Source organism: Mesocricetus auratus, unplaced genomic scaffold (genome assembly GCF_017639785.1).
Source record: "Mesocricetus auratus isolate SY011 unplaced genomic scaffold, BCM_Maur_2.0 Super-Scaffold_100004, whole genome shotgun sequence".
Classification (NCBI taxonomy): Eukaryota; Metazoa; Chordata; class Mammalia; order Rodentia; family Cricetidae; genus Mesocricetus; species Mesocricetus auratus.
Window position 1 is genome coordinate 38081372 of NW_024429189.1, and position 25574 is coordinate 38106945.

A 25574-nucleotide genomic window follows, 5' to 3' on the forward strand; every position below is an offset into this window, starting at 1 on the left:
AGCTGCCCTAGTACTAGGACCAATTCTTACACAATATTTTTAATGTCCTTCACACAAGTGTCTTCTCCTGAATTTGTCTTTCTCATTGAGATTCTCAAGTTGTTTTCATATTTATTTTTAACTAAGGAAAAGGCAAGTCTCAATGTGAGACAGCACATCCCTACCTCTAAGCTAAAACTGTGCTGAGCAATTTTAAATTTGTTCTCAACTTTGTTTTACGATAGCCCATAACTGAGTTCATATTTAAACTGTTCCTTCCCATTCATTATGGGGATGCTACATTTTTGCAAACATGCCTTTAATGGGCCACACAACTCTGTTTATTAATTCTGCCTCCCAGAGATGCAAATGGTCAGGTGAGGACCTCACTCAAATCCCTTCCCCCTTATCCCCTACCACTGTGTGCCAGATAGTTCCAGGAGTCAACATGTTATCTGGCCTTCTGAAAGCAGTGTCAAGTGAAAGCCAGCTCTCTGCCAGCCCTCTGGCCAGATAAGCCTCCTGTCAATGGGAAAATTTATTTGGGCTTGGACTGTGGCTACCACATTTAAGGTGGTTGTTATGGCTAGGAAGGATCTGGAATCAAAGTGCTGGGTAGGGCTCTTGTTTTCTCCAGCCATAAAACTTAAAGGAGATTTAAATCAGTAACCCCTGACAAGGCTCTTTCCCTGAAGCTAACAGGGCCAGCTTGATGTCATCAGGGTGGTATCAGGATAGCCAGAGGCCAGCGCTCTGAAAGAAGAACAAACAGCTATTTTTGTCTCCATCTAAGATGATAATGAATCTCTCTCAAACAAAAGAGGACAACTCCCATCCCCAAACCCTGTACACTTCCTGGTCTTTTCTGTGTGTAGATAACTTGAGGTGATTCCCTTTAGATATCCACCCATACAAAACAGGTTCAAATTTTCCTTGCTAAAAATATTGAGAATTTCAAGCTAAGCCATAGAACAGCAAGTCATAATAGGATGAGTTTCCCACTGGGCAATACCTAACACCCTTACAGTTTTTTTAAAAACCAAGGAGCAAAGTCATTCAGTGATCAGAAGTCTTGCAAATTTGTCAAGCAGAGAAAGTTCAATTTGAGGAAACAACACCCAGGAGCACTTTCTGCACCTGGAAGGAAAAAACTGACCAATTAACTAAGACAAAATGTCACACTTCCTCACACCACACCCTGCTCCTCCCCAAGCAAGTAACTTGATCCTCGCAGATTGACATCTGCCATAAAACATGCATACAACATTGTTCTCCCCTTAAATGACTTGGCTTTATGCAAGAAGCTTTCATACTATAGTTATGTAAACAAGGAGGTCTAGGCAGGATGGCACCAGGAGAGGTAGGCAGGTCTAGGAAGCCAGCTTGGTCTACTTAGTGGGACAGACAGGACTATAAAGAACCTCTCTCAAAATAAAAACAGAATCCAGAAGGAAGCCATCTGAGTATAGCAGAGAATCTGAACCTTTAAGAGTGTAATAATCATTTGCCCCAGAAGACACAGCTTAAGGTACTGTTATTATCTTATGAATACTGTAAGCCTGATCCACATAAGTGAATTCCAGGCCAACCAAAACACAGAGACCCTGTGGGGAAGGAAGGGAGGAAGGGAGGAAGGGAGGGAGGGAGGAAGGAAGGAAGGAAGGAAGCAGATAGGCAAGCCAAAGCTCACCAATCAGTAAGTTGTCACTGATCCACAAAAGCAAACAATACCTGGACACTTTCAAGATCCCAGAGTCATTCTTTTACTTAATGTTTTGTACTCTGCTCTCAAACAGGCTAATCCAAGGATATAATGATTTGCCAGAAAAAAGTTCACTAGTTTGACCACCAACACTCGACCAGGAAAGTTAAATAAGCAAGTATCATCAACAATATATTAAAAACCAGGTCCCAGAAACATGTGAAATATTCAATATCCATGGATTATTTTCTATCCACATGAGGTGAACACGAATTATTTTACATTTCTTAGATGAGAAGCCTGAAGCACCCAAGAGGTTGAGGAATGTCTGGTGGTTGGTAAGCTGGAGAGCCAGAATTCAGAATCAAGCAATCAGCCTCCACAACTCATATGCTTAATAACCATAGCAGACAGGGCTTCAGGGTAAGTAACGGGGAAAATTAAAGAATGTTCATGAATGGAACAGCCGTAGAAAGAAATTCGAATCCCAACATTCACCAGGATGCAAATATGAGGCCAGAGAGTGAAGAAAGTGATTCCAGACTAGCCCGATCTACAGAATGAGACAGACTCTGGATGGACAGACAAAAGAAAGGAAGGAAGGGAGGGAGGGAGGGAGGGAGGGAGGGAGGGAGGCAGGGAGGGAGGGAGGCAGGCAGGGAGGGAGGCAGGGAGGGAGGGAGGCAGGGAGGGAGGGAGGCAGGGAGGGAGGAAGAAGATGGAAAGAAAAGGAAGTAACTCAAGGCAGTGGGCTTCTCTCAACTTCCCATCTACTTTACAAAGCCTAGAAAGTTGATGCCAACTCTGCATTCTGTAACCTCATGGTGTATTCTACAAAGATGCCAATTTGATATGTAAAGCAGGGTTTACAGTCTATCTTCTGTGTGCCCTGGGATTAGACTCAGATGTGCCCGAGCTACTTCAGCCCTCCGCCTCCTACACATATACAAACTTGAAACCTAAGCTCTGACACAAGAGTAAATGGTGCAAAGACTGCAAAAGTACAAAAATACCCTCATGCTACACACATTTATTTGCACACATATATAAAATGTACCACATTTAGTGGCACTGTTCCAATGCAGAAGGAGCTGTGGAGCTACATGTTGTCACAGCCAAACACCTTGATCCCGCCCCTATCTCATCCTCATGCTTGTCCCCAGTGGCCAGGTGCACCAATCACCAGAAAGAGTGTGGCTTAGCATAGGTGCTAGGAGCCCAAGCCAGTATGTGGACCAGACGTTCCACAGAATGCTACCTTCATCTCAGTACTGTATACTATTTCATTCCACTCCATCTATGCTTTCCCAGCCAACATTTGAATATTGAAATCAACCTTCTTAACAATAATCAACTTTGTGTGGAAAAACAAAAGACCCAGGATAGCCAAAACAACCTTATTCAACAAAGCAACATCTGGAGGCATCACCATCCCTGACTTCAAACTCTATTATAGAGCTGTAGTCCTGAAAACAGTTTGGTATTGGCACAAAAATAGACAGGTAGACCAATGGAATTGAATTGAATACCCTGATATTAACCCATACATGTATGAACATACGATTTTCAACAAAGTAGCTAAAAATATACAATGGAAAAAAGAAAGTATCTTCAACAAATGGTGCTGGCATAACTGGGTGCTGGCATGTAGAAGAATGCGGATAGATCCATGTCTATCGCCATTCACAAAACTTAAGTCCAAATGGATCAAAGACATCAACATAAATCCAGCCACACTGAACCTGTTAGAAGAGAAAGTGGGAGGCACCCTTGAACGAATTGGTACAGGAAACAGCTTCCTGAACATAACTCCAGTAGCACAGACACTGAGATCAACAATTAATAAATGGGACCTCCTGAAACTGAGAAGCTTCTGTAAGGCAAAGGACACAGTCAGCAAGACAAAAAGGCACCCTACAGATTGGGAAAAGATATTTACTAACCCCACATCTGACATAGGGCTGATCTCCAAAATTTACAAAGAACTCAAGAAGCAAGTCTCCAAAACACCAAAGGATCCAATCAAAAAATGGGATACAGAACTAAATAGAAAATTCTCAATAGAGGAGACTAAAATGGCTGAGAGACACTTGAGAAAGTGTTCAACATCCCTAGCCATCAAGGAAATGCAAATCAAAACAACTCTGAGATACCATCTCACTCCTGTCAGAATGGCTAAAATAAAAAACACCAATGACAGTTAATGCTGGAGAGGATGTGGGGAGAGGGGAACACTCCTACACTACTGGTGGGAGTGCCAACTCGTACAGCCACTTTGGAAATCAGTATGGAAATTCCTCAGGAAAATGGGAATCAGTCTACCACAAGATCCAGCAATTCTACTCTTAGGCATATACCCAAAAGATGCACATTCATACAACAAGGATGTCTGTTCCACTACGTTCATAGCAGCATTATTTGTAATAGCCATAACCTGGAAGCAACCTAGATGCCCCTCAACTGAAGAGTGGATAGAGAAAATGTGGTCCATTTACACAATAGAGTACTATTCAGCAGAAAAATCAATGAAATCTTGAAATTTGCAGGCAAATGGATTGCACTAGAAGAAACCATACTGAGTGAGGTAACCTAGTCATAAAAAGAGAACATGGTATGTACTCACTCATTTATGGATTTTAGACATGAATCAGGGGAGTGCCAGCATACAATACCACTGCCACAGAGTCTAGGAAACAGAACCTTCATCCAGCGACTGATGAAAGCAGAGGCAGATACCCACAGACAAACACTGAACTGAACTCCTAGAATCCAGTGTCAGAAAGAGAGAACTGATGGGCAAAAGAGTTAAGAGTGGGCTGGTTTAACCCACAGAAACAGTTGACCTGAACAAGGGGGGAGCTCTTGGACTCCAGATTGATGTATGGGAAGCATGGGACTGAACCAGACCCCCTGAATGTGGGTGTCAGTGAGGAGGCCTAGGGTAGTATTTATCCCTGGAATACAAATAGACTTTGAGTGCCCATGCCACAATATGGGAGGCTCTCTCAGCCGGGACTCTTGAGGGAGGGCCTAGGCCCTGCCCTGGATGAAATGACAGTTACTGGAGATCCACCATGGAGGGCCTCACCCTCCTTGGTGATCACAGTGGAGATTGGGTGGGGGACTGGGGGACCTGGTGGGGAGGGCGGCGGAGGAGGGGAGGGAGAGGGATCTGGGATTGACATGTGAAACAAGATTGTTTCTAACCGCCGGGCGGTGGTGGCACACGCCTTTAATCCCAGCACTCGGGAGGCAGAGGCAGGCGGATCTCTGTGAGTTCGAGGCCAGGCTGGACCAATAGCCTCCAAAACAATACAGAGAAACCCTGTCTCGTAAAAACCAAAAAAACCAAAAAAAAAAAAGATTGTTTCTAACCTAAATAAAAAATAATAATTAAAAAAACAAAGAAGCCAACCTTCTTGTCTGGGTTTGAAAACAGTTTAGACTACATAGCAAGGGGGGGGGGGGGGGGGAGAGGAGAGTAGAAGAGAGAATGGCAGGTAAAACCAAAATTCTTACAGCTTTTAAATTGTTTCAGACTATCATGTATAATTAATATACAGAATGTACTAATATAGCTGACCATGGTGACACACACCTATAACCCCAGCAATCCGGAACAGATTTATACAATGCATTCCAAGTTAGGTTGGGCTACATAGAAAACCTATGTCTCATAAAGTAAAACTAATATAATAATTATTATTATTTCACACCACAAATATCAAAGCATTTTAGCTATGTAATAAAATCCCTGCCCTTGTAGAATTCTCATTCTGTTTGAGGGAGTAGAATAACAGACAACATAGATGCTACCCAGAATATTACAAAATAGAGTAATGTATACACCAAAAAATTACAAAAGTGTCCGGGCGGTGCCAGCACACACCTTTAATCCCAGCACTTGGGAGGCAGAGGCTGTTGGATCTTTGTGAGTTCCAGGTCAAACTGGTCTACAGAGCCAGTGCCAGGCTACACAGAGAAACCCTGTCTCAAAAAAAACCAAAAAAAAAAGAAAAAAAGAAAAAAAGAAAGAGTCCTTGGGGACAGCTGTGTGGTGTGTGGCTTTGTTGTGATTTTGTTGTGATGGGGATAGAGGAATTGGGCAACAGCTGTGATCCTAGAATTGTTATAAAGACAGGAGATACTTGTTTGATGGAAACTAAATAAGGCTCCCCCCCTCTTTTTCCTCAAATTTCAGGACCCAGAATCCTGGCTGGGTGTGAGAATGCTAAGCAGGTACAGCTGTACTGTGACATGAGTCCTAGGGTCACTTGAACCAGGCTCATGGGGCAGCCGGTTGGGAAATGAGGCTGAGGAACACCGTGTTCTTCAAGAGAAGCCTCGCAGCCCAGAGTGACTTTAACTGTCATCATGACTCCCTTCCGACTTCGGCCTCAGCTGGAGTTTCCGCAGTTAGATACATAAAGAAAAATGTTTAAATTCTGAAAAGAAAGTCAATAGAAATGAACCACTGGGGACAAAGCAGTCCGGGTGGCAGGCAGACCAAATGCCTCCGCTTACTGGCAAGAAAGCCTCCATTGTAACAGGGATTTTACCCTTTCTTTGGCATTCCTAAGTAACAAAAGAGAGGGCTACAAACCCACGATAATTAGTGGTAGTTTTACTCCCACCAAAATCGTTCCTATCTGGTGCTCAATAAAAAGAAATAATCTTTTTTACTTCCCTGAAAACGGCTACTATTTTTGAGCAAGCGAAAGTCACTTCGGTATATTAAAAGAATGGCCCATAATTGGTGCATTGTTCTGATGTTTATCTAGACTCTGCCTGAGTGCTTTGGCTTGATGCTAATCCCATTACAAGTAAAATGGGCTGCAGTTTTGAGTCTTTCTGTTCCTTAAAAAAAAAAAAAAGAAATGGACAAGCTGTTTAATATCAGGTGCCATTTCCAGATGACCGGATTGAGTAAAATGATAACTGGAAGGTAGGGGTGGCGGGGGTGAGCCTATACCTATTTCAAAGCTTTTAACATAGGTGTAAGTATTCCTCGAGGTGTAGAATAACCAACAGTACCTAAAGCATATGAAAATATAGCAGGCAAAAAGGCCAGATGCATTAAGTATCTGTTACGTCATAGGAAATTTATGTAGGGGCGGGGCAGGAGGCCTGGCCTCAAACTCAAAGTCCACCTGCCTCACTCAGCTGCCCTAGTTGTGGGATCAAACATGCACCACCAATGCCTGTCTCATACTTTGAGGTCACAGATGATCCATTTATTGGGACCTTAATCCTGTTGCCTTCCTCCCACTCTTTCTCTACCTCCCCCACACTCCACCTCCCTGAGAAGACTCCAGCACACCATTCTCTGTTCTGGAAAGGAATTCCTGGAATGGACACAAGGTGTTCTGTCTTGGAGGGCAAGGTCTTGGCTTTAGAAACTTGAAAGAGTAGGGATCATAACACAGAGGTCTGGTCTCACTGGCAGAGCTACAAATAACAGAGTCAAGCTTCTTGGTCTTCAAATACTGGAGAAATAAATTATCTGGAGTTTTTCTACTTCCATTATTATCTGTGAGTTATTTCTGACAGATCAAGACCCATTTCTGACACAAAGTCATTTCTACGAAAAAAGAAAGGGGGGAGGAAAGTCATAATAATCATAAGCTTGTTTAGCATTTGCCCACAAGAAATGACTCTAGGGCAGAATAGTTACAGAAGCAAGAGAAAATGTGTCTGACTTCTGGTTAAGTCTCACTTCACCCTTGATTACATAGGAACACTAAAGCACGTAACTACTAAGCGTCCAAGCCGATGTTAAAAACAGCTAAGCATCACTGACCAAATGGATCTCAGCAACGGCTGACATGGTAAACACAGAGACAGTCTGGCGTGGTACACTGTACAGAAGGTTGTTGCTTTAATGCAAAAATCTAGAAAGTCCATGCATCTGTTCATTCTACCTATTATTCATTTTCAACTGGAGCAACAAGAGGTCTTGTTCCAGAAGACATTTGACAATGTTTGAAGACATTTTGAGTTGTCACAATAAGGACCTGCTCCTGCATCTAGTAGACAGACATATTTTGCAATACATAGAACAGTCTAGAATTCCAAGATATCATCGGTGCCAAAGTAGAAAGCTTTTTAGATCCAGCTAATTTCCAGGAGACAGAAAGACATGTGAAGGACAACAGAGAAAGCAACAAAACCTAGACTGGAAAATTCTAGGACAACTAACATGACTTCCTCTTCCTCCTCCTCCTTTTTCCTTCCCCTCTGCCCCCCACCTCCTTTTGAGTTTTTAATTATTTATGTGTATGAACTTTTTAAAAATCTTCCACAGTAAAAGCCATAAACAATAACTTTTTAGAATACAAACTATCAACTAGGTGTGACAGCACACACCTTTAATCCCAGTACTCAAGAGGCAGAGGCAGAGGCAGGTGGATTGCTGTGAATTCAGGACAGCCAGAGCTGCACAATGAGACCTTGCCTCAAAAAACGAACTATATAAACTTCAAGCCAATACATTTTATAAACTTTCATTCCTAATACAAAGCATAAGTCAGGTGTGATAGTATGTTTGTGATCCCAGCACAGTAAGTAAGGTCACAGTAAGATTGAGGCCAATTTGGGAGGCATGAGACATGTCCATTCTGTTGAGATGTGATTAGAATGTGGACTTCTTCCTTACAGTCCCTGGAATGGAAGTGCTTCTCACACCAATTTATAGTGATAGTAAATATCAAACACTTCTGTGGTTCCCATACACACACACACACACATGGCATTTTAAAAAGATTTTTAATTATGTGTATCTCAGTTGGGGCATTATACGCAGGTGTAGGCAGTTGCCCACTAAGTCAGAGGTACTGCTTCCCCTGGCACTGGAGTTACAAGTAACTGAACCACCTGGACTGCATGCCGGGAGCAGAAAATGCTGTTGTTTGACCCCCCACAACAGATGAAAGCACTAAGAAGGACGTATGAAGCCCCCTCGCTTCCTGATTTGTGAGAATTGACCACATTAAAAACAAATGCAATTTAACAAAGTGAGATTTACCTAAGGCCTGTGGGTATTGAGAGTGCCTAACACGTCTCATTCCAGAAACAGGGATCTAGACTATGAATCGCTCTCCTCACCTCACCAAGCACTCAAAGAGTGGTTAAGGCCTGGTGAGATGGCTCATAAATAAAGGAACTTGTCACCAGGCCCCACGACCTGAGTTCAACACCCAGAACCCACATGGTTCTGGGAGAAGTGGTCTCCCTACATGCATGCACACACCACACACAGAAGCACACACTAAATAAGCTAATCTAGAAGTTCGGTCCCTTCCCTTCCATTTCTCACTGTGGCTACTTGATCGCTTGTATCCCACCGAGTTTTTCCCGAAAGATCCAAAGCAGTTGTACTAGCAACACTGGACTTAGCTAGAGGGTGCTCACTCACATGAAAACACTCCAAAGACTGTCTCAGATGCCTTTTACTCTCTCAAAGTAACGTTCTTTCCGCCCCAGGACATTTGGAATAAAGCTTCATTTTTACACATTTGTAAATAGAGGATAAAGGCACAGCCTGTGGGCTGGCGGTATAGCTCCTGGCACTCTCTTTGTGAAAGATGAGCCTTTCTCCTTCTGGTAGAGGCCAGACTCTGAACTGGAAGACAAGCTGTGGCCAAGCATGGCAGTCTATACCCTTGAAGTTTTAGTTCCTTTATTTGCAAGAGTATGATGCCTGCCCTGCTGTCCTAATAACTGGAATTTATAATGCTGAATTCAAGAAGTGCTATAATATGCCATTTATCTCAAAGTACTGAGTTCATGATTCATGAACACTCTAGACACACACACACACACACACACACACACACACACACACACGTCCTTAGCAACTATAAAATTACCATAGTCCAGTCAACTATCTGCATTATGTTCAAAATAAAAGGAAGCAGAAGTGAATTCCTGGTCCTCTTGCATCCCCGACAGGATTACAGGGCTCTTCCACCACACCTGGTTTATGCATGGCTGGGGATCCAATCTAGGTCATGATGCATGCCAGGCAAACACTCAGCCAAACTTCTGTGTTCTAACCCTGGCAAGCCTAGAACTTGGTAGACTTGGTAGCCGGCCTGGAACCCCTAAAGACCTGCTTGCCACTGAGCCCCATCACACCCAGCACCTGACAGTTTTATATCAACCTCAAAGATTCCTCTTTGTTTATTTCATAGTATACAATACAGCAGTTTCTATTTTGACTGTTATTATTTATACATTATGCAGAGAATACTGTGATTTATATACCTTACTTTGTGGCCAACAGGTACAAATTGATCTAGCTGTCATTATACAGAAATACATTTTCAACATGTAACTATTTTCCAAAGTAATCTGGAAAATACAGTCAAAGGGAGAAAAACTGAGAAATTTTATCTGGAAACTTAGCCAATGGAATGTAATAAAACTATAGATTTTGAACAAAATTGATCTTGTACTCTATTATTCAAGGAGTCTCGGGAATCCTGTTAATGTTTAAAGTTTCTTACTTCAAAAACTTGATGTGCTAAGGCAAGGCAAACAGAGTGTCTTAAAAATAGACTGCTATCTGACCATCACCCCTAATCCACCAAAGAATCTGCCAAGAGGTTTCAGCAACAAGAGGCATATTGTAGGCATTTCTGTCCATCAACAACTCTGACAAGTTGATTAAAATGCCAAAGGTGAAACTAAACCCTGTGCAAAGACTGAAGCAGACTCACAGCAGTTTCTCTCATCAGATCCATCGGAGCAGTCGCTCACGCGGTCACACCTGTATTCCCTTGGAATACACTGACCGTTGGAGCATGTCATCTGCTGACTTGAGCACGTGGTCCCGGCTGGAAAAAAGGAAGAGAACTTCATTTACACTCATTGCCAAATACAGGCTAGCCCACTGATGTTTACCAAATATGAATAATCCTGGAGGACAAAAATAAGCAGAGACCATGTATTTGATGTACACTTCACAGTGACTCATGTAAAAGCATTACATTATGAAGTTCAGACAATTATGTTAGCTAATGTGTTTAGTACAATATACATTTAAAAGGTGTATGACAAGCCGGGCGTTGGTGGCGCACGCCTTTAATCCCAGCGCGCTCAGGAGGCAGAGGCAGACGGACCTCTGTGAGTTCGAGGCCAGCCTGGTCTAGAGAGCGAGTTCCAGGACAGCCTCCAAAGCAATACAGAGAAACCCTGTCTCAAAAAACCAAAACAAAACAAAAAAACAAACAACAACAAAAAAAGGTGTGTATGACAGAAGGAGAACCAGATATAGCCAAAGATATGTACATGGGTGGAAGAAGGATAATTCAGTGGTTAAGAGCACCGTTGCTCTTGTGGAGGACCCAGGGACCAATTCCCAGCACCCACATGGTGGCTCACAACCACCCATGACTCCTGTGTTTCACAAGACCGATCACCCTCTCTGGCTTCATCAGGCTCCTGCACGCACACAGTGTACATAATTTCATTCAGGTAAACACACATACACATTAAACTAATGAATAAATACATCTTTAAAGAGAAAACCACAGGAGTGATTCAGACACATGGGAATTCCAGCATTGGTGTCACAGGAAGGAGTGACGGCACAAGCCCATACTGCCCGGACCTGAGAATGCAAGAGGATCAGAGTTCCAGGCTAGCCTGGGCTAATTTACAGGGAGAGGGAGATATTTGGGGTATGGGGAGAAGGATGACAAAGACGTTTTCCTCTCTTACAGATGAATAGACCAAGATAGTTCACACACACACACACACACACACACACACACACACACACACACACACACACACACACACACGACTGGAGAACAAAGAGATAACTGACCCAAATGGACAAAAAACAGAGAAGGCTGGAACAAGGAGCTGCAAGCTTTCTGCCCCCAAAGAACACTTTTTTAAGAAGGTACCAGAAAGAAAAAGACATGGAGGCATAAGCATCTTTATTGGATATTTAGTTTTTGTTATAGTTGGATCTCACTCTGTCACCGTGGTTAGCCTGGAACTCATTGCTCAACCGTAATGGCCTCCCGATACCCAGTCTAAGGGGATCTTTGCAGCAGTGTCAGGCAGCACCTCACGCACAGGCCACTCAGATGCAAAGCACCCCGTGAGGGGAGGAGTGAATGGGATAGTAGGACTAAGCCTTGGAAAGGTTCAGCCTGGAGCAAGAGACCAAGTGTGAGGTTCAAGAATAGCGTCTGTGTTCCCAGTACAGGTTCCAGAGGGGCTGCGATTTCTTTTTACACTTCTGTCCTTCTATTCACAGAAATCTATTTCAATAAAGTATAGGCAAAAGCTCTGGGACCTAAGCACAGTTCTCATCAGCCCACAGAGCCAAGAATGGCAGGAGGGACTGGCTCACTGCTGCTACTTTCATTTCAGCTATACTTCAGATTAAAGCCTACTGAGCTAACCAGGTCCAAGCCTTGGGGGTCTGATTCTGTAGTACAGCCACACTTTGTGTGATCCCGCCTCTGAGTGAGATTACCAGCATATTACCAGAGAGTCCAAGGCCCGGCCCAGTGTTGATGAAGAATCTGCTCACCTGTCTCTAACAGGCTAGTCTTCAGGTGTCAAAGAACCAGAAGAAAATACCATGCTCTCAACACTTACCGCAATTCTGATGTTCATCCGCGCCATCTGAACAATCCTTGTCCTGGTCACACACCCAGGAGTGGGGAATGCAGGTTCCCTCAACAGGACACAGGAAAAAGCCTGATCCACAGGAACGGGGAGCTGAAACACAAGAAAAGAGGCTTAGGCTGGCACACATCTGCCCCATATAGCAGCAGCAGTGCTTGCTTGACAAGGTGAAGGGTAATCGGTCGATAACCATTAGAGCAGCCTGCCCAAGTTCACTGTCAAATCATCTCAGTAATGGCATCCAAATATGTATAAACAGAGAACAAAGCAAATATACATACACACAAATCTAAGGAAAAATCATCAAAATCCAATTTATGTAAAAAAATTAACTACTATCCAATAACAGTGTCATGGTGAGTGGTAAATACGTTAAATGTAAAGAGAAAACCAAGAATAATTATTTCTACATTTACTTGTCTTAGGAATTTTGGTGAATTCTGAGCCTTAATATATCCATCCTAAAAAATGAAGAAAATGATGTGTGTAAAAGAGCCATGTGATGCTAGCTGCCATTTGTCACAGAAACTGTTGTCATTATCACAGGACGCCAGAATGTGTAAAGACTTTAAGACTGTCCATGTATGCGTGCATCCTATAATGACTGTGCATTCTGCCACTGTTACTTAAAAACACTAGGAGCCCAGGAGTCAAAGTCTATCACTACAGGATCATATGATTGTGTCCCACAATATCATATTCCATAACCACAGTTCTGCTCATTCCAGGGATGACTCAGAAAATAAAAGCATCAACTAGACACTAGTAAGAACGCAAAAAATATCAGGGTCTACCCTCAACACGGAACAAAAGATGGCAGTTTTACAAGCTCCCAGGTGATCTGTTTGTGCTTGAAGTGTGAGAGACCCCAGACTCTTGCTCTTCCTCCCCCCATTTTCAAATGCATCCCCGACTGCTCAACTATGCCATGGGGTGGCCAACTCAAAACAACACTCACGGTGTCACCTGTTTTCATGCCTGCTGATCTGTCAAAAAGAAGAACTCTGGAGCCCATTGACTCATTGCCTATGACAAGTCAGGGGGAACAAAGGACTTGAGGACAGTGACTTGAGAGCAGCCCATGACACTTGTGTGGCACCTGCAGTAAGTGACTCAGCTAATCTGAAATCTACTCAGGACAATGAAGAAATGTGTGAAAATGGTTTAAAAGTAGATAAATAACCTAAATAAATTAAATATGTTGTTGTTTTATCTAAATATTTTAATAACATAAAACCAAACGAGCCATTATTATACATTCTTCATGGTAGCTCACAAGTTGCTCTACATACACATAAATTATAAATGATAGAAGTTCACATAACATCTTTAGATTTACAGAATTTCCCAGGCGACTAGTCAGCAAACCATAATTTTCAAGCTTCATTCAGAAAACCAAGTGTAAATTCATTCTCAGTAAAGGCTGAAGTCACAGGCTCACAGCAAGGAACTGATATACGCCGAGGCCCTCCCTCCAAGGGGAGTAAAGCTGACGCTAACAGCAGTTCACGGTGTCAGCCCAGCCCTGGGTCACCACCAGAGCACAGCCTCTTGCTCTTCTATGCCCCACTTTCTCTCTGTTACAGCCGAGATCATACAGCACTTATTTATGCAGCTCAAAGCAGAGCCATGTCTGACTCCTCGTCACTTACGACAGCCAATTTCGTCTGTGTCATCCAAGCAGTCTCTGGTCCCATCGCACCTCCAGGCGGCAGGGATACAGTATCCATTATCACAGCGAAAATTTCCACTGCCACATTCTGTAACAACCAAGAAACAGACTTATTGAGAGACCACACCTCAAGTAACAACAACAACAAAACCTTTTAAGATATTGCATGATGGGAGAAGAAGCAGGGAGAAACTGCTCCGGAGGCGTAGAGAGGGAGGGGAAACTGTGATCAGAATGTGAGAAAAATATTTTCAATAAAAGAAAAATAAGATACTTCATGAAAGAAATACAAATTAGGGATGAAACGAAAAAATATTCAACTATTTAGTAGCAAAAGAATGCAAATTATGTGTAAAATTAGGAAAGCAATTCCACACTGATAACATAAAAGACATTTGTTTGGACATCTGCAAGAAGGATACTTTCATACACAGTTGATTAGCGTACACCTTGACACGACCTATCCAGGAAGCGATTTGACAGCATGCACCTTGCTGTTTAAAAATGTTTACACTGCCAGCCATGGTGGCACATGCCTTTAATCCCAGCACTCAGGAGCTAAAGTTGGGACTTTCCCATCTACATCTCCTTTTCCCTAAGGAATTGGAGATGAACAAAGCAGCCTATATTCCCTAGGAATAGATCACTTAGAGAGTTTGCCCATTCCTTGGGAGCATTTTTGCAAGGGAGGTTGTTCAAAAAACAAAGTATTGATCAAGATTTGAAATACTTTCACAACCAAACAAACTACAACACTCCTATCCAATAACAAAGAGGCTGTATATTCTTATATCTATGTCTTGGTATATTAGGGATCAGTGATAATGGTTAGCAAGAATTTGTCGAAGACACAGGTTAGCACGGCTATACCCTCATTTGCTTACCTATGGTGTTTTAATCCCCTTTCTTACATCTGTTAACTGGTGTTTAAAGTCAGACCAACTATGGATGCTCTTTTCAAAAACTAATGTGCACATTGTCAAGTTTACAAAACAGATTTTCTGCAACCGGAGGGCACAAACCTGGCCCTCAAAATTGGCACACCCCAAGTGGCAGTGAAGTTAGAAAGGGGATGTGCTTAAGCTCATTTCATTTTTTTTAAGCAAATATATCTTGCAATTGTCCTTGGGGACTAATCTAACAATATCTATCCAGTGATCTTTCCAAGAATTTTGTGCCAAAGAGAAAAGTTTCTTCAAAGAGGGTGGCCAACACTGAACCCAACTTGGAGAAAATTCAAATTTAATTCACAAACCCACTGAATAGGCGTATTTTTTCAAAGTTGGAAAACTATATTTTCCTTCTTTATTTAAGCAATCACACTAAATGAGAAAATTCAGGTTTGTCTATAATTAACCCCACCTTGACTAAATATACAGATCAATTACCTACTCCTAGAATAAATAAACAAGATGTTATCCTGACTTGTGCAAATGCAAGTGTATCAACAGCGAGACATAAACAGAGCTAAGTGATCTATTCCTAGGGAATATAGGCTACTTTGTTCATGGAATGTTCAAATCTGATTGTCTGGTAGTGACACCCTGATTTATAATGTATGCTGCAAATGGTCAGAAACTTCCCTTGGCTAGATGGTGGTACCGAGTGGTACAGGAGTACGTACACCCAAATACCTTCTATAGACTAATGCATGGTGGTGGTTGGTGGTGCGGGCCTGGGGTTGGTGGTGCAGGTCTCTTATCAACTACCTTTAAAACACAACAACCTCCCTTGCAAAAATGCCCCTAAGGAATGTACAAATTCACTCTGGAATCCCAGAGCTTCTCATTGGATTTTGTTCTACAAAGCAATATTTCCCTGGGAGATTAGGGGCTTTGGAGGTTCAGCTGTTAACACAACATATATTAAATCACTTTTATCAATCAGGTCTATTGTTAGCAATCCAGCAGAACACATTTATGAGCTTAATGTGTTTGTGTCTCTTAATAGCTAATCACTGCTGAATGAAAAATCATAACCACTATAAGGGACAATCTGGTCAGTTTTATATTGTTGCAGAATGAAAATTCTTAGGGTAACATGTTGCCTGTTTTGAAAATACACACAATTGATAATAGTTCTTTAGTAATTTTTAAAGTCAATTCAACTAAAGTTTGTTTTTGTTTATTTTAATTTTGCTAAAACACCAAAGTATAATAGTATAAAATATTACAAAGTAGATAAAAAATTATTTTTGTGAAACACTTCAAAGCCAACTATTTAAAATTAAAATTGTTGGGGAATATTGCATTTAAACAATAGGCCCTGATTTCCAGTTTATCTTCCAATTGCTACATTATCTAAAGTAAAACCCAATTTACTCAATTTGTCAGTATTTCCTGATAATTCATTTGTCCAAATCATCTTTCAGTGGGAACTTCATGCCTGTTATAGCTCTCAAATAACCATTGTTTGAAAATTTCTCTCCAGAAAAAAAAAACAAACAAATAGACACTTTATCATTGCTGTGTGGTCTCTCAGAAGTCAGCCAAAATCCTCCATGGATGCCAGAAGTGTCATCCATTCTACTATGAAGAGAACATGTGTTGTTTAAAAACAAACTGTTCTTGGAAAGGTCTAGATTAGGACTTGATTACAATTGCAGGCACCCCCCAATTTCAATTGGCTCATATGTATTTTTAAGTGTCCTATATTAATGAAGCAACCTTAACTCACAAGTCCTGCAAAGGTACCTATTAACCCTCATAACAACCTAGAGAGACACACACACCACGTTGCAGAGTACTGCAATAACTTGCTTAGCATTCAGCAGCAAACAATAAAGATACTGCTTGAACCTGCTAGTTCCATACCAGTAAATAAGCCTCACTGATCACTACTCTGTGTTCCCTGTCATGCATGCCAAATTATTCTGTACTCGAAAATGAACGTGGGCTTTTCATTCATTCTCTACACACCTGTTATGAGTCATTGAGTTCAGGAGTCAGAGTTGTGTGGACTTCCACAGAACTCATGCACTGCTGGGAAGGGAGGCAGGCTCTACCCTTGAAAATAAGATTTGGGGGAATTTTATAGCACTCAGAAACAGAGGGAAATTCAAAAGAAATGTTGATACAATCTGAAATTTTAAATCAAACGTGGAGATGGCCATCAGAACCCACAGAAAAGAAAACAAATGGGCTAATTTGAAATAAAGACTACGAAGACGCTGAGTTGCCTTTTAAAGATTCTATGTGCATGTGTTTGCTTACAGAAGTGTAAGTACAGCATGTGCATGTAGGAGTATGCGAATGTCAAGAGCTGGGGCAACAGACAGCTGTGAGCCCCCTCATGTTGGTTATGGGAACCAAAGTCCCCTGCAAGAGCAGTGCGTATTCTTAACTGCTAAGCCACCTCTCCTACCCCTATGGAGAAAAAAGTTTTTAAAGAGAAAACAGTGCATCATCATAATAATCTTTCCATTTTTTTTCCTAACTTTATGGTGTGTGTGTGTGTGTGTGTGTGTGTGTGTGTGTGTGTGTGTGCCTTGAGGCATTAGCTCCCTTGAAGTTAGATGGTTGTGTGCTGCTCGTCACGGGTGCCAAGAAGAAATACACAGCTGATCTACCTGTCCAGTATTTTAACCACCTGTCCTAATATTTTAGGTTGTGTTCTAATGATACTTGCACATGAAAATGCATTAATTGGTTTTGTGGGCTTCATCCCTAAATATCTGTATCTGCAAATGTCCTCTTAACATCCCAAGGCACTGAAAAAGGAGCCTAATAGTTTATAAACTAGGTTAAGTACACAAGAGAATTTCAGGTCTCATTTAATGTTTTGTTATGAAAACCAAGCAGCTAAAATGCTCCGCAGAAAGTGAGGGTGTGGTCTTGCTTCAGTTTCACTAGTGAGCACATTACTGTCCAGTCACCGTTAGGCTGGGCAGGATGGTCCATATAATTTGTTACCTTGGCTGTCAATGAAACAGCATAAAGTTATAAACAGATAACCCTAAATCTCCAAAGGAGACTGACCTTCTATGTAGGTCAGAGGTGGGGATTATACTGAACCATTACTCATTATAAACATTAGAGCTTAGTCTATCAGCTTCAAGGGATTTGAAATGAAGTATAGGAAACGTGAAGTAAAAAAAAAAACTATGGATGAATTAAGGAATTGCTCTACGTTCGTTTTGAGCTCTGTGAAGGAATTGTCACTGTGATTTATTAGTTGCACACATTTTAAAAACAGATACACCAACTTCCTTCCCCCAGGGGACCAAGTGTTTGGGAGGAAAACACATGTGAGGATCTAGAGGGGGAAAAAAGAGGATTTAGGACAAATTACCACACTGTGTTGACTTCAGACAATGTTCCATTGACTGACATTTGCTTCTTTTCTAAGAAGAGAATTTGTGAAAGGGTCAAGATGAAAAGAATGGAGAGAAGGAGGGAGCTGTGATGGCTCAGTCAGATACAAGAATCTGACCTAAGTTCGATCCCCAGAACCTATGGCAGGAGAGGACAGATTCCCAGAAGCTGTCTTCTCACTTTTACACCTGCTCCATGGCATTTGTGCACACACACACACACACACACACAGACACACACACACACACACACACACAGACACTTCAAAATAAAAAGTAATTTCTTTTTAAAAACATAAGTAGGGGTGGACAGATGACTCAGCAGTTAAGAACACAGACTACGCTTCCAAAGGACCTACGTACAATGTCTAGCACCCACATGGTGGCTCACAACCATATGTAACTCCAGTTCTAAAGGACTGGGCCCCTGGAGAAATGAATCAGCAGTTAAGAGCACTCACTGCTCCTGCAAAGAACCAGAGTTCAGTTCCCAACACCCACACAGTGACTTGTAACCATTTCCAGGGAATCCAGTGCCCTCTTTTGACCTCCACAGGCCCCAGGCATGCACGTTATACACATACATACAGGAAAAACTCATACATATAAGGTAAAAACAAATAAGTCTTAACAAAATTTAGAAATAGAACCAGAGTATGATGTCAAAATCACTAAAGTCACAAAAATAAAACCCCTGATTCCTATGTGCAAACATTATTTTACTGTTTGTGGAATAAGGACAGGACTTTTTCATAGAATTCACAAACCATTCAAGACTTATACAGCAACTACTATTAACTGGGTACATACACATATCCATTGGACCCCCTGTATGAATGATATATTATTCTTACTTAATATGACATGACACGAACCATCTTCCCCAGAGTCACACAGGGAGAAAATGTCCACCCAGTTCAGACTCTGGACCTGTGTGATTCTGGACCTGTATTCATTCCATCACCTCATTTCCCACAACTCCAGAACTTGCCTGGAGGATTCCACATGGTTTCCAGGGAGACCTTGCTGATCAGCACAACCCTGTGAGAGCATTAACAGCCCCATGTATGTAGCAGATGAGTTACTCAGCTCATGGGTTCACACCTAAGCAGGCTGGCTCCAAGATTAGAATGTCATAATAAATAATTTAGGTCTCAATAAGTAGTAAAGACAATGAAATGACAATTAAAGGCTAGATGTGATGGCAAATACTGTAATCCCAGCACTTCTGAGATAGGGCAGAAATATCAAAAGTTCAGCCAACCTAGACTAAGCTAAAAAAAAAAAGTGACCTGTGGGATGGGTGTGGGGAGTACCACAAGCCACCAGAATCGTGTGTGACCAGAAGCCCTTTGCAAAGCAGAACAAGACTTTCTGATCTTTATGGGTAGATAAAGAAGAAAGCCAGGAGGGTGGAGGAGGAGAGTACTAAAAGAGATGACTAGAAAGGGGAACTGTCCTACAAATCTACAAGGATAACCCCCGCTAAGACTCCTAGCAATAGTGAATAGATAGTCTAAACTTGCCATCCCCAGTAATCAGATAGGTGACTGCCCCATTTGTCAGAGATGCTTATCCAGTAACTAATGGAAACAGATACAGAGACCCACAGCCAAACATTAGGTTGAGCTTGGGGAATCCCACTGAAGAGAGGGAGGAAGGATTGTAGGAGCCAGAGGGGTCAAGGACATCACAAGAAAACACAGAATCAACTAACCTGGGTTCATAGGGCTCAGGACTGAAACATACATGGGGCCAACCTAAGCCCTCTACATTTGTGACAGTTGTGTGGCTTGGCCTAGTAGGGAGCAGGGGCTGTCCCTAATGCTTTGGCTGGCCCTTGGGAACCTATTCCTCATACTGGATGGCCTTGTCCAGCCTAAATACAAGAGGTGCTTAGTTTTACAGCAACAGAGTGGTAGAACAGAGGGGGGAAAAGGAATTCAGGGCGTAAGGATGCACAAGGTCTGACAATCAAGAGGCCAACCTGGGCTACATAGATAGTGAGATACTGTCTCCAGCAAACAAAATGACAGCAAATGGCAGAATGGACATGGTCACCTGCTGTGGGCTATGTCAAAAACATAAGAAGATAAACCCAAACTAGTGTCCAGAAGTGGCCATGAGGACTTCACTCCCCAGACTCTTATGCAGAGATGGGTCCAGATCTAAAACATCTGTTTGCATAGCAATTGTTAACAGATCCTACTTCGCAGGGCACAGATAACTTAGTGACTCTAGCCTGTCATCCTCTCCAAAGAAATGTGTGCGAGCACCCAGCCTGCAGAATTCAGCCTTAAGGTCCGTTCAACTCCAAAGTCTTAGCAATAGGTATACACAGGCTTTTCCATGACCAAAAGCTAGCAGAATGGGGTGTAGCCTTTCTATTCTGAGCAATGAGGAAATGAAGAAACAAGACTACCATCTTTTATAACTTACTACTTTTCTCCTTTTCCCTCTAACCCCTATCAGTCTGCATGCAGTCTTGCTCTCCATTTGGGGGTCCCTTGTACACTGCTACTTTTTCATTAGGCAACTCCCACCATGCAATCATTGTGTCTGTCAGCACTAGAAAACATTATAAACTAAGCCATGCTTCTCAATGCTTCTAGAACGGATACTATTGACATTTGAAATGGGACAGTTATTCGTCTTTCAGAGAAATCCTGAGCAACTCAGAAATCAAGGCATCCCAGGTCCGACCTGGGAAATGTCAAGAGTGCCCACCCCACTGTCTCAGCAACAAAACCAGCAGTACCACCCATCCCCAGCAGCCACCAGCTCCCAGAATCTAAGCAGACCGGACACTCAAAACACTTCAAAATGTCTTAACATGAACAATCATCTAAGAAAGCCCCTAAAATAAATTCTTCCCTTCTAAAAGATAATAAAATTTCTTAGACAGCAATTGCCCTCCTTCTCACCCATCAATAAGATCTGAGATTGGGAAATATCACGCCGCAGCTGCTGGTACCAGTAACGTGAAATGAACTCCCCTGGGAGTGCGATAAAGAATCTTAAATTGCAGGGAGGCCTGTTTCACCCTGGAATGTTCCAGAGCATCCAACAGGCTTCCCTGTTCTAGGGGAGGGAGAGGTCAGGCCAGGAAAGCAAAGGACCAGACATCAAAAACCCTAAAGGACTTCTTCAGTAACGTGAAGGATCACGGCTGTGAAAGTCAATGCCGGAAGCACACATCAGACCCAGATAATTTCTCATTATCATCCTCTCACTCTCAACCAGATGCACTCTCAAAAACGTATCGAGGTGGGGGATCTAAAACATCCCTCCTAGCCTGGCCCAAAGAAGTGGAACTGGGTCCCATGGTTTTCCTGCTAGTCTGAAATCCCTGCAGCTCTTTCCCTGGCTGCTAAGTCACAAGGGTCTGCAGAGGGGTCCTCCATACATGGAACAGTAGCCCCAAACCTCCCTCTTCTCTATAGGAGAACCCTCATAGAATGTCAAAAAGAACTCTCTCACACAGAGGAAAATTTAAGATGATCTGCTGGCCCCCATAAATAAGGACCCAATGAATCAAACCCCTTCAGAAAAGGGTAAAATGCCCTTCAACACTTAATGATTTAAAATACTCAGCAAAGAAAAAAAAAACTATAAATCACCCATTCACAGACTCAAGCTGTTTTCTAACCAAGATCAGTCAAAGGATCTCTATTGGCTTCTTAAATATATGAATAAATATTTTAAAAAAATAATTGAATGGACTTAAACGTTACAAACAAAATTAGTTATTCATGAGAAACAAAAACACGCATCTCCAGGCAGGCACTTGCCTGCTGAAGGGTTTTTAATGTACAAGAGAAAAGCCCAACACACCACAGCACTTACAGTGTCAACCAGAGGAGATATAAGAGAATAAAAGAGAGAAGGAAGAGTTCAGGAAAAATATTATTCCTAGACACTGGATTCGATAACACTGGGCATCCCAAGCACTAGCCTTTAATCCCAGGGCTTGGGAGGCTGAGGCAAGCGTATCTCTGTGAGTTTGAGGCCAGCCTGATCTACAGAGCGGGTTCCATGTTTGACAGCTATGGCTGCTTCACAGAGAAACCCTGTCTCAAAAAAGAAAAGAAAATTACATCTGGTATCTTATACCTTGTTTTCAAGTGGTTACAAAATAGCAATTCTACCTTATTTACTATGACTCAAATCCATATTTCACCAGCATGTCATAGGTATATGCCTTTATAAGTCACAAATTACATGGTAGGGACTAAATTACTTCTCACTCAGAACGTATTTACACAAAACATTCATACACACATTTGTGTATATGTGTTCATTACACTTAGTATGTTACTATCAGTTTATTAAGAGACACAAATTAAATAAATATAATTTTAATTAAAGAGAAAAGCTTCAGGTTATCTGTCACAAACCAGAGTCATTTGGCCCTGGCTCAAATAGCATTTATAGGTCTTCAAATCATCCCCAGGCACTATAAATGTCATCACGTCATATTATGTGATCATGATGACACAATTCAAAGGTTGGTTGACACAAAATCACAGCATTGTATTTCACCAGCTGACACGCATGCATGATATACTGCTACTCTAGTTTCTGCCTATGTGTCGGGAAGTATGCTGTCCCAATATGAACAGCTGCTTCAATAAATTAAGCTTACGGCCAGAGACAGGAAGAAAAAACATTTTACCTGATGTGTTTTAAGTATCATTAGTAATTAAAGAATGTACTGCTGGTATTATAAATACAACTTTTTTAAATTGTGGGGAGGGTTCGAAACAGGGTTTCTCTGTGGTTTTGGAGGCTGTCCTGCAGCTAGCTCTTGTAGACCAGGCTGGTCTAGAACTCACAGAGTGCTGGGACTAAAGGCGTGCGCCCCCACCGCCAGGCTACAACCTTTAATTTTTATTATTACGTTCGTTTGCTTACAAGGGGGAGGCACACCTATGACACAGCGTGCATATGGAGGTCAGAGGGTAACTTGTGGGAGTCGTTCTCTCCTTCCACTGTGTCAAACTCAGGTTTTAGGGTTAGCGGCAGCACCTTTACCCACTGGGATCACACACTCACACACAAACACACACACACACACACACACGCACACACACACACAATTAAAGATACACATTAGCTACATTATCAGAGTTCTCAACCTTATATGGTAGAAAAACACAACATTGCAAAATATTCTCTCACTGAAAGAACATTCACCAGTGCCTTTTCAAATACAATGAAAAGAAAACTTAATCATTCCAAGCCATTCTTTTATTTCTGGTTGAACATAAATAAGCATGGCCATCCAACCTTTCCTCCAAAAGGTGAGCCACCGCCATGATCCCATCACTGCTAATGAAACCTCCGAACTTGGAAAGCTGAGGCAGGCTCTCTACTAAGTACCAGGGAAGCACAAACTAGAGTGAGACCATACATATATATGAATGTGTGTGTGCGTGTGTGTGTGTGTGTGTGTGTGTGTGTGTGTGTGTGTGTGCGCGCGCGCTTTTATGTATATATTATAGCTAGTTAAACTAAAAGTCCTAAATATTCTTCATACAGTAAACATGTTACTCAGTTCAAGCAAACAGACATGTATTGATAAGCAGGAAAACCACAGCTGGCGGAAGGACAGTTGTCAGCAAATGCACCATCTTTACAACAGTTCATTCTCCTCCAGTGAACCAAGTCAACTAGCCAAGACCCATCTAGAATCTAAGAAATTAGAGAAAGTCAGTCCTTGCTGGCAAAGCTTATACTCAGGGCATCCTTTCACTCAGCCCTTCCTAAGTCTCCCGGGTAAGCTAGAAAGGGGGAAAGACACTTAAGTTTAAAAGGCTCTCCCAAATAGCCCAAGAATTAGAGCCTTATCAAGTCAAAGGATCCTACCTCCACCTCTCTATCTGAAAATCCCTTCTCTCTCCCTTGGCTTGCCAGGATTTCTTGGCCTCCAAATTCTCCCCCCAAATGAACTTGTTCACAGAATATTTTAAAGGAATATTTTCTGTGTGTGCACTTGCTGAAATAGGAAGTCTATAAGGGAGGTCACTCTGCAGTTGCGGTCATTTTCCAATGCCCAGATACCCTCCCTTCAGCTCGGTGAAGCAGACTGGAGGGAAACAGTATCTTAGAGGAGTCCTTAACATCATATATTGTTACAAAGCTTTTGCTGAAGCCAAAATCTCATCAGGTTAAGCGTTTTGTTTTGTTTTGTTTCTATAAAAACGCAGAACAGTTAAAACAGGACCAAAAGGCTTCTCAAGAGAACCTAGGATCCTCTGTAAAGCAGTGTAATAAATCTTAGATTAAACTTAACCAAAAGAAAAGGCCGTGGGCAATATTGCTGGGGCAATGACTTCCAAGGCTTTAAAAGAAGCAACAACAACAACAAAAATAGATGAAATACTGATTTGAAACTCCTGTTGCACTGGTTATGAGTCAAGTAGCCGCTTTCACCGGAAACACAGGATTTTCACCAGTTCCACCCAAATGGGGATCAAGTATGCACACACACAGCCCCATGGCCCAGACTTCTGGAATAAGACAGGGACTCACATTTATGAAACTCCCATGTACAGCCAGGTGTGTTCTCATCACAGGTTAATTCAGATGAGTTTCTCTCCCTATTGGTTCAACTATTGCAGCATATGGAATCATTATCTCTTCACGTGTGAGTTTACATTTTCCTCCTTCCTTTAAGGCTCTCCTATCTAAAAGCCACCAACTCTCCCACAGAATGTTAAGAGGCTAAGTGTGAACTGTCAGATGGCCGCACACCACTGATAAGGCCCTGTAAAACTGCAGTAGGGTGAGGAAGGGACAGAGAGAAGACTACTTAGAAGCCAAGAACACTACCAAGGGCTAAGTCCCGGACATCATTCATATAGCCCAGGCTCAGACCCTAGCTCCGCCTCTCACCCTGTGAAAGTCATCTTACTGTCAGTGTTTGGTTTTCCTCAAAGGATAGTGATGATAAAAGCCCTTGACCAGAGCCCAGCAGTGGTGGTGCACACCTTTAATCCCAGTTCTTGGGAGGTTGAGGCAGGTGGATCTCTGGTCAGCCTGGTCTAGATAGTAAGTTCTAGGACAACCAGGGCTGTTTGGTGAGACCCTGTCTCAAAAATCCAAACAACCGCAACAAAAATCCAGGCTGCTATTGCTGTCATTGCCATAGTCACTGCTGAGCTGGGGCTCTGATATTTTAAACAAAAACAGAGAACACACACTTCTTTTTTTTGAGGCAATATCTCATGTAGTCATTATAAAATGGAGAGATGGCC

The 25574-nt window shown here is 42.2% G+C and overlaps 1 protein-coding gene across 1 annotated transcript in view; it reads right to left on the reverse strand.

The window, feature by feature from the left end:
• Lrp2 (LDL receptor related protein 2) overlaps nucleotides 1–25574 on the reverse strand; it is a 144535-nt gene that overhangs the window by 102361 nt on the left and 16600 nt on the right. The window contains exons 2-4 of the mRNA XM_040745510.1: nucleotides 13984–14091; nucleotides 12302–12424; nucleotides 10402–10518 (exon numbers count right to left, since the gene is read on the reverse strand). Coding sequence (XP_040601444.1) covers nucleotides 10402–10518; nucleotides 12302–12424; nucleotides 13984–14091 — 348 coding nt within the window. The remainder of the gene's footprint in view (nucleotides 1–10401; nucleotides 10519–12301; nucleotides 12425–13983; nucleotides 14092–25574) is intronic.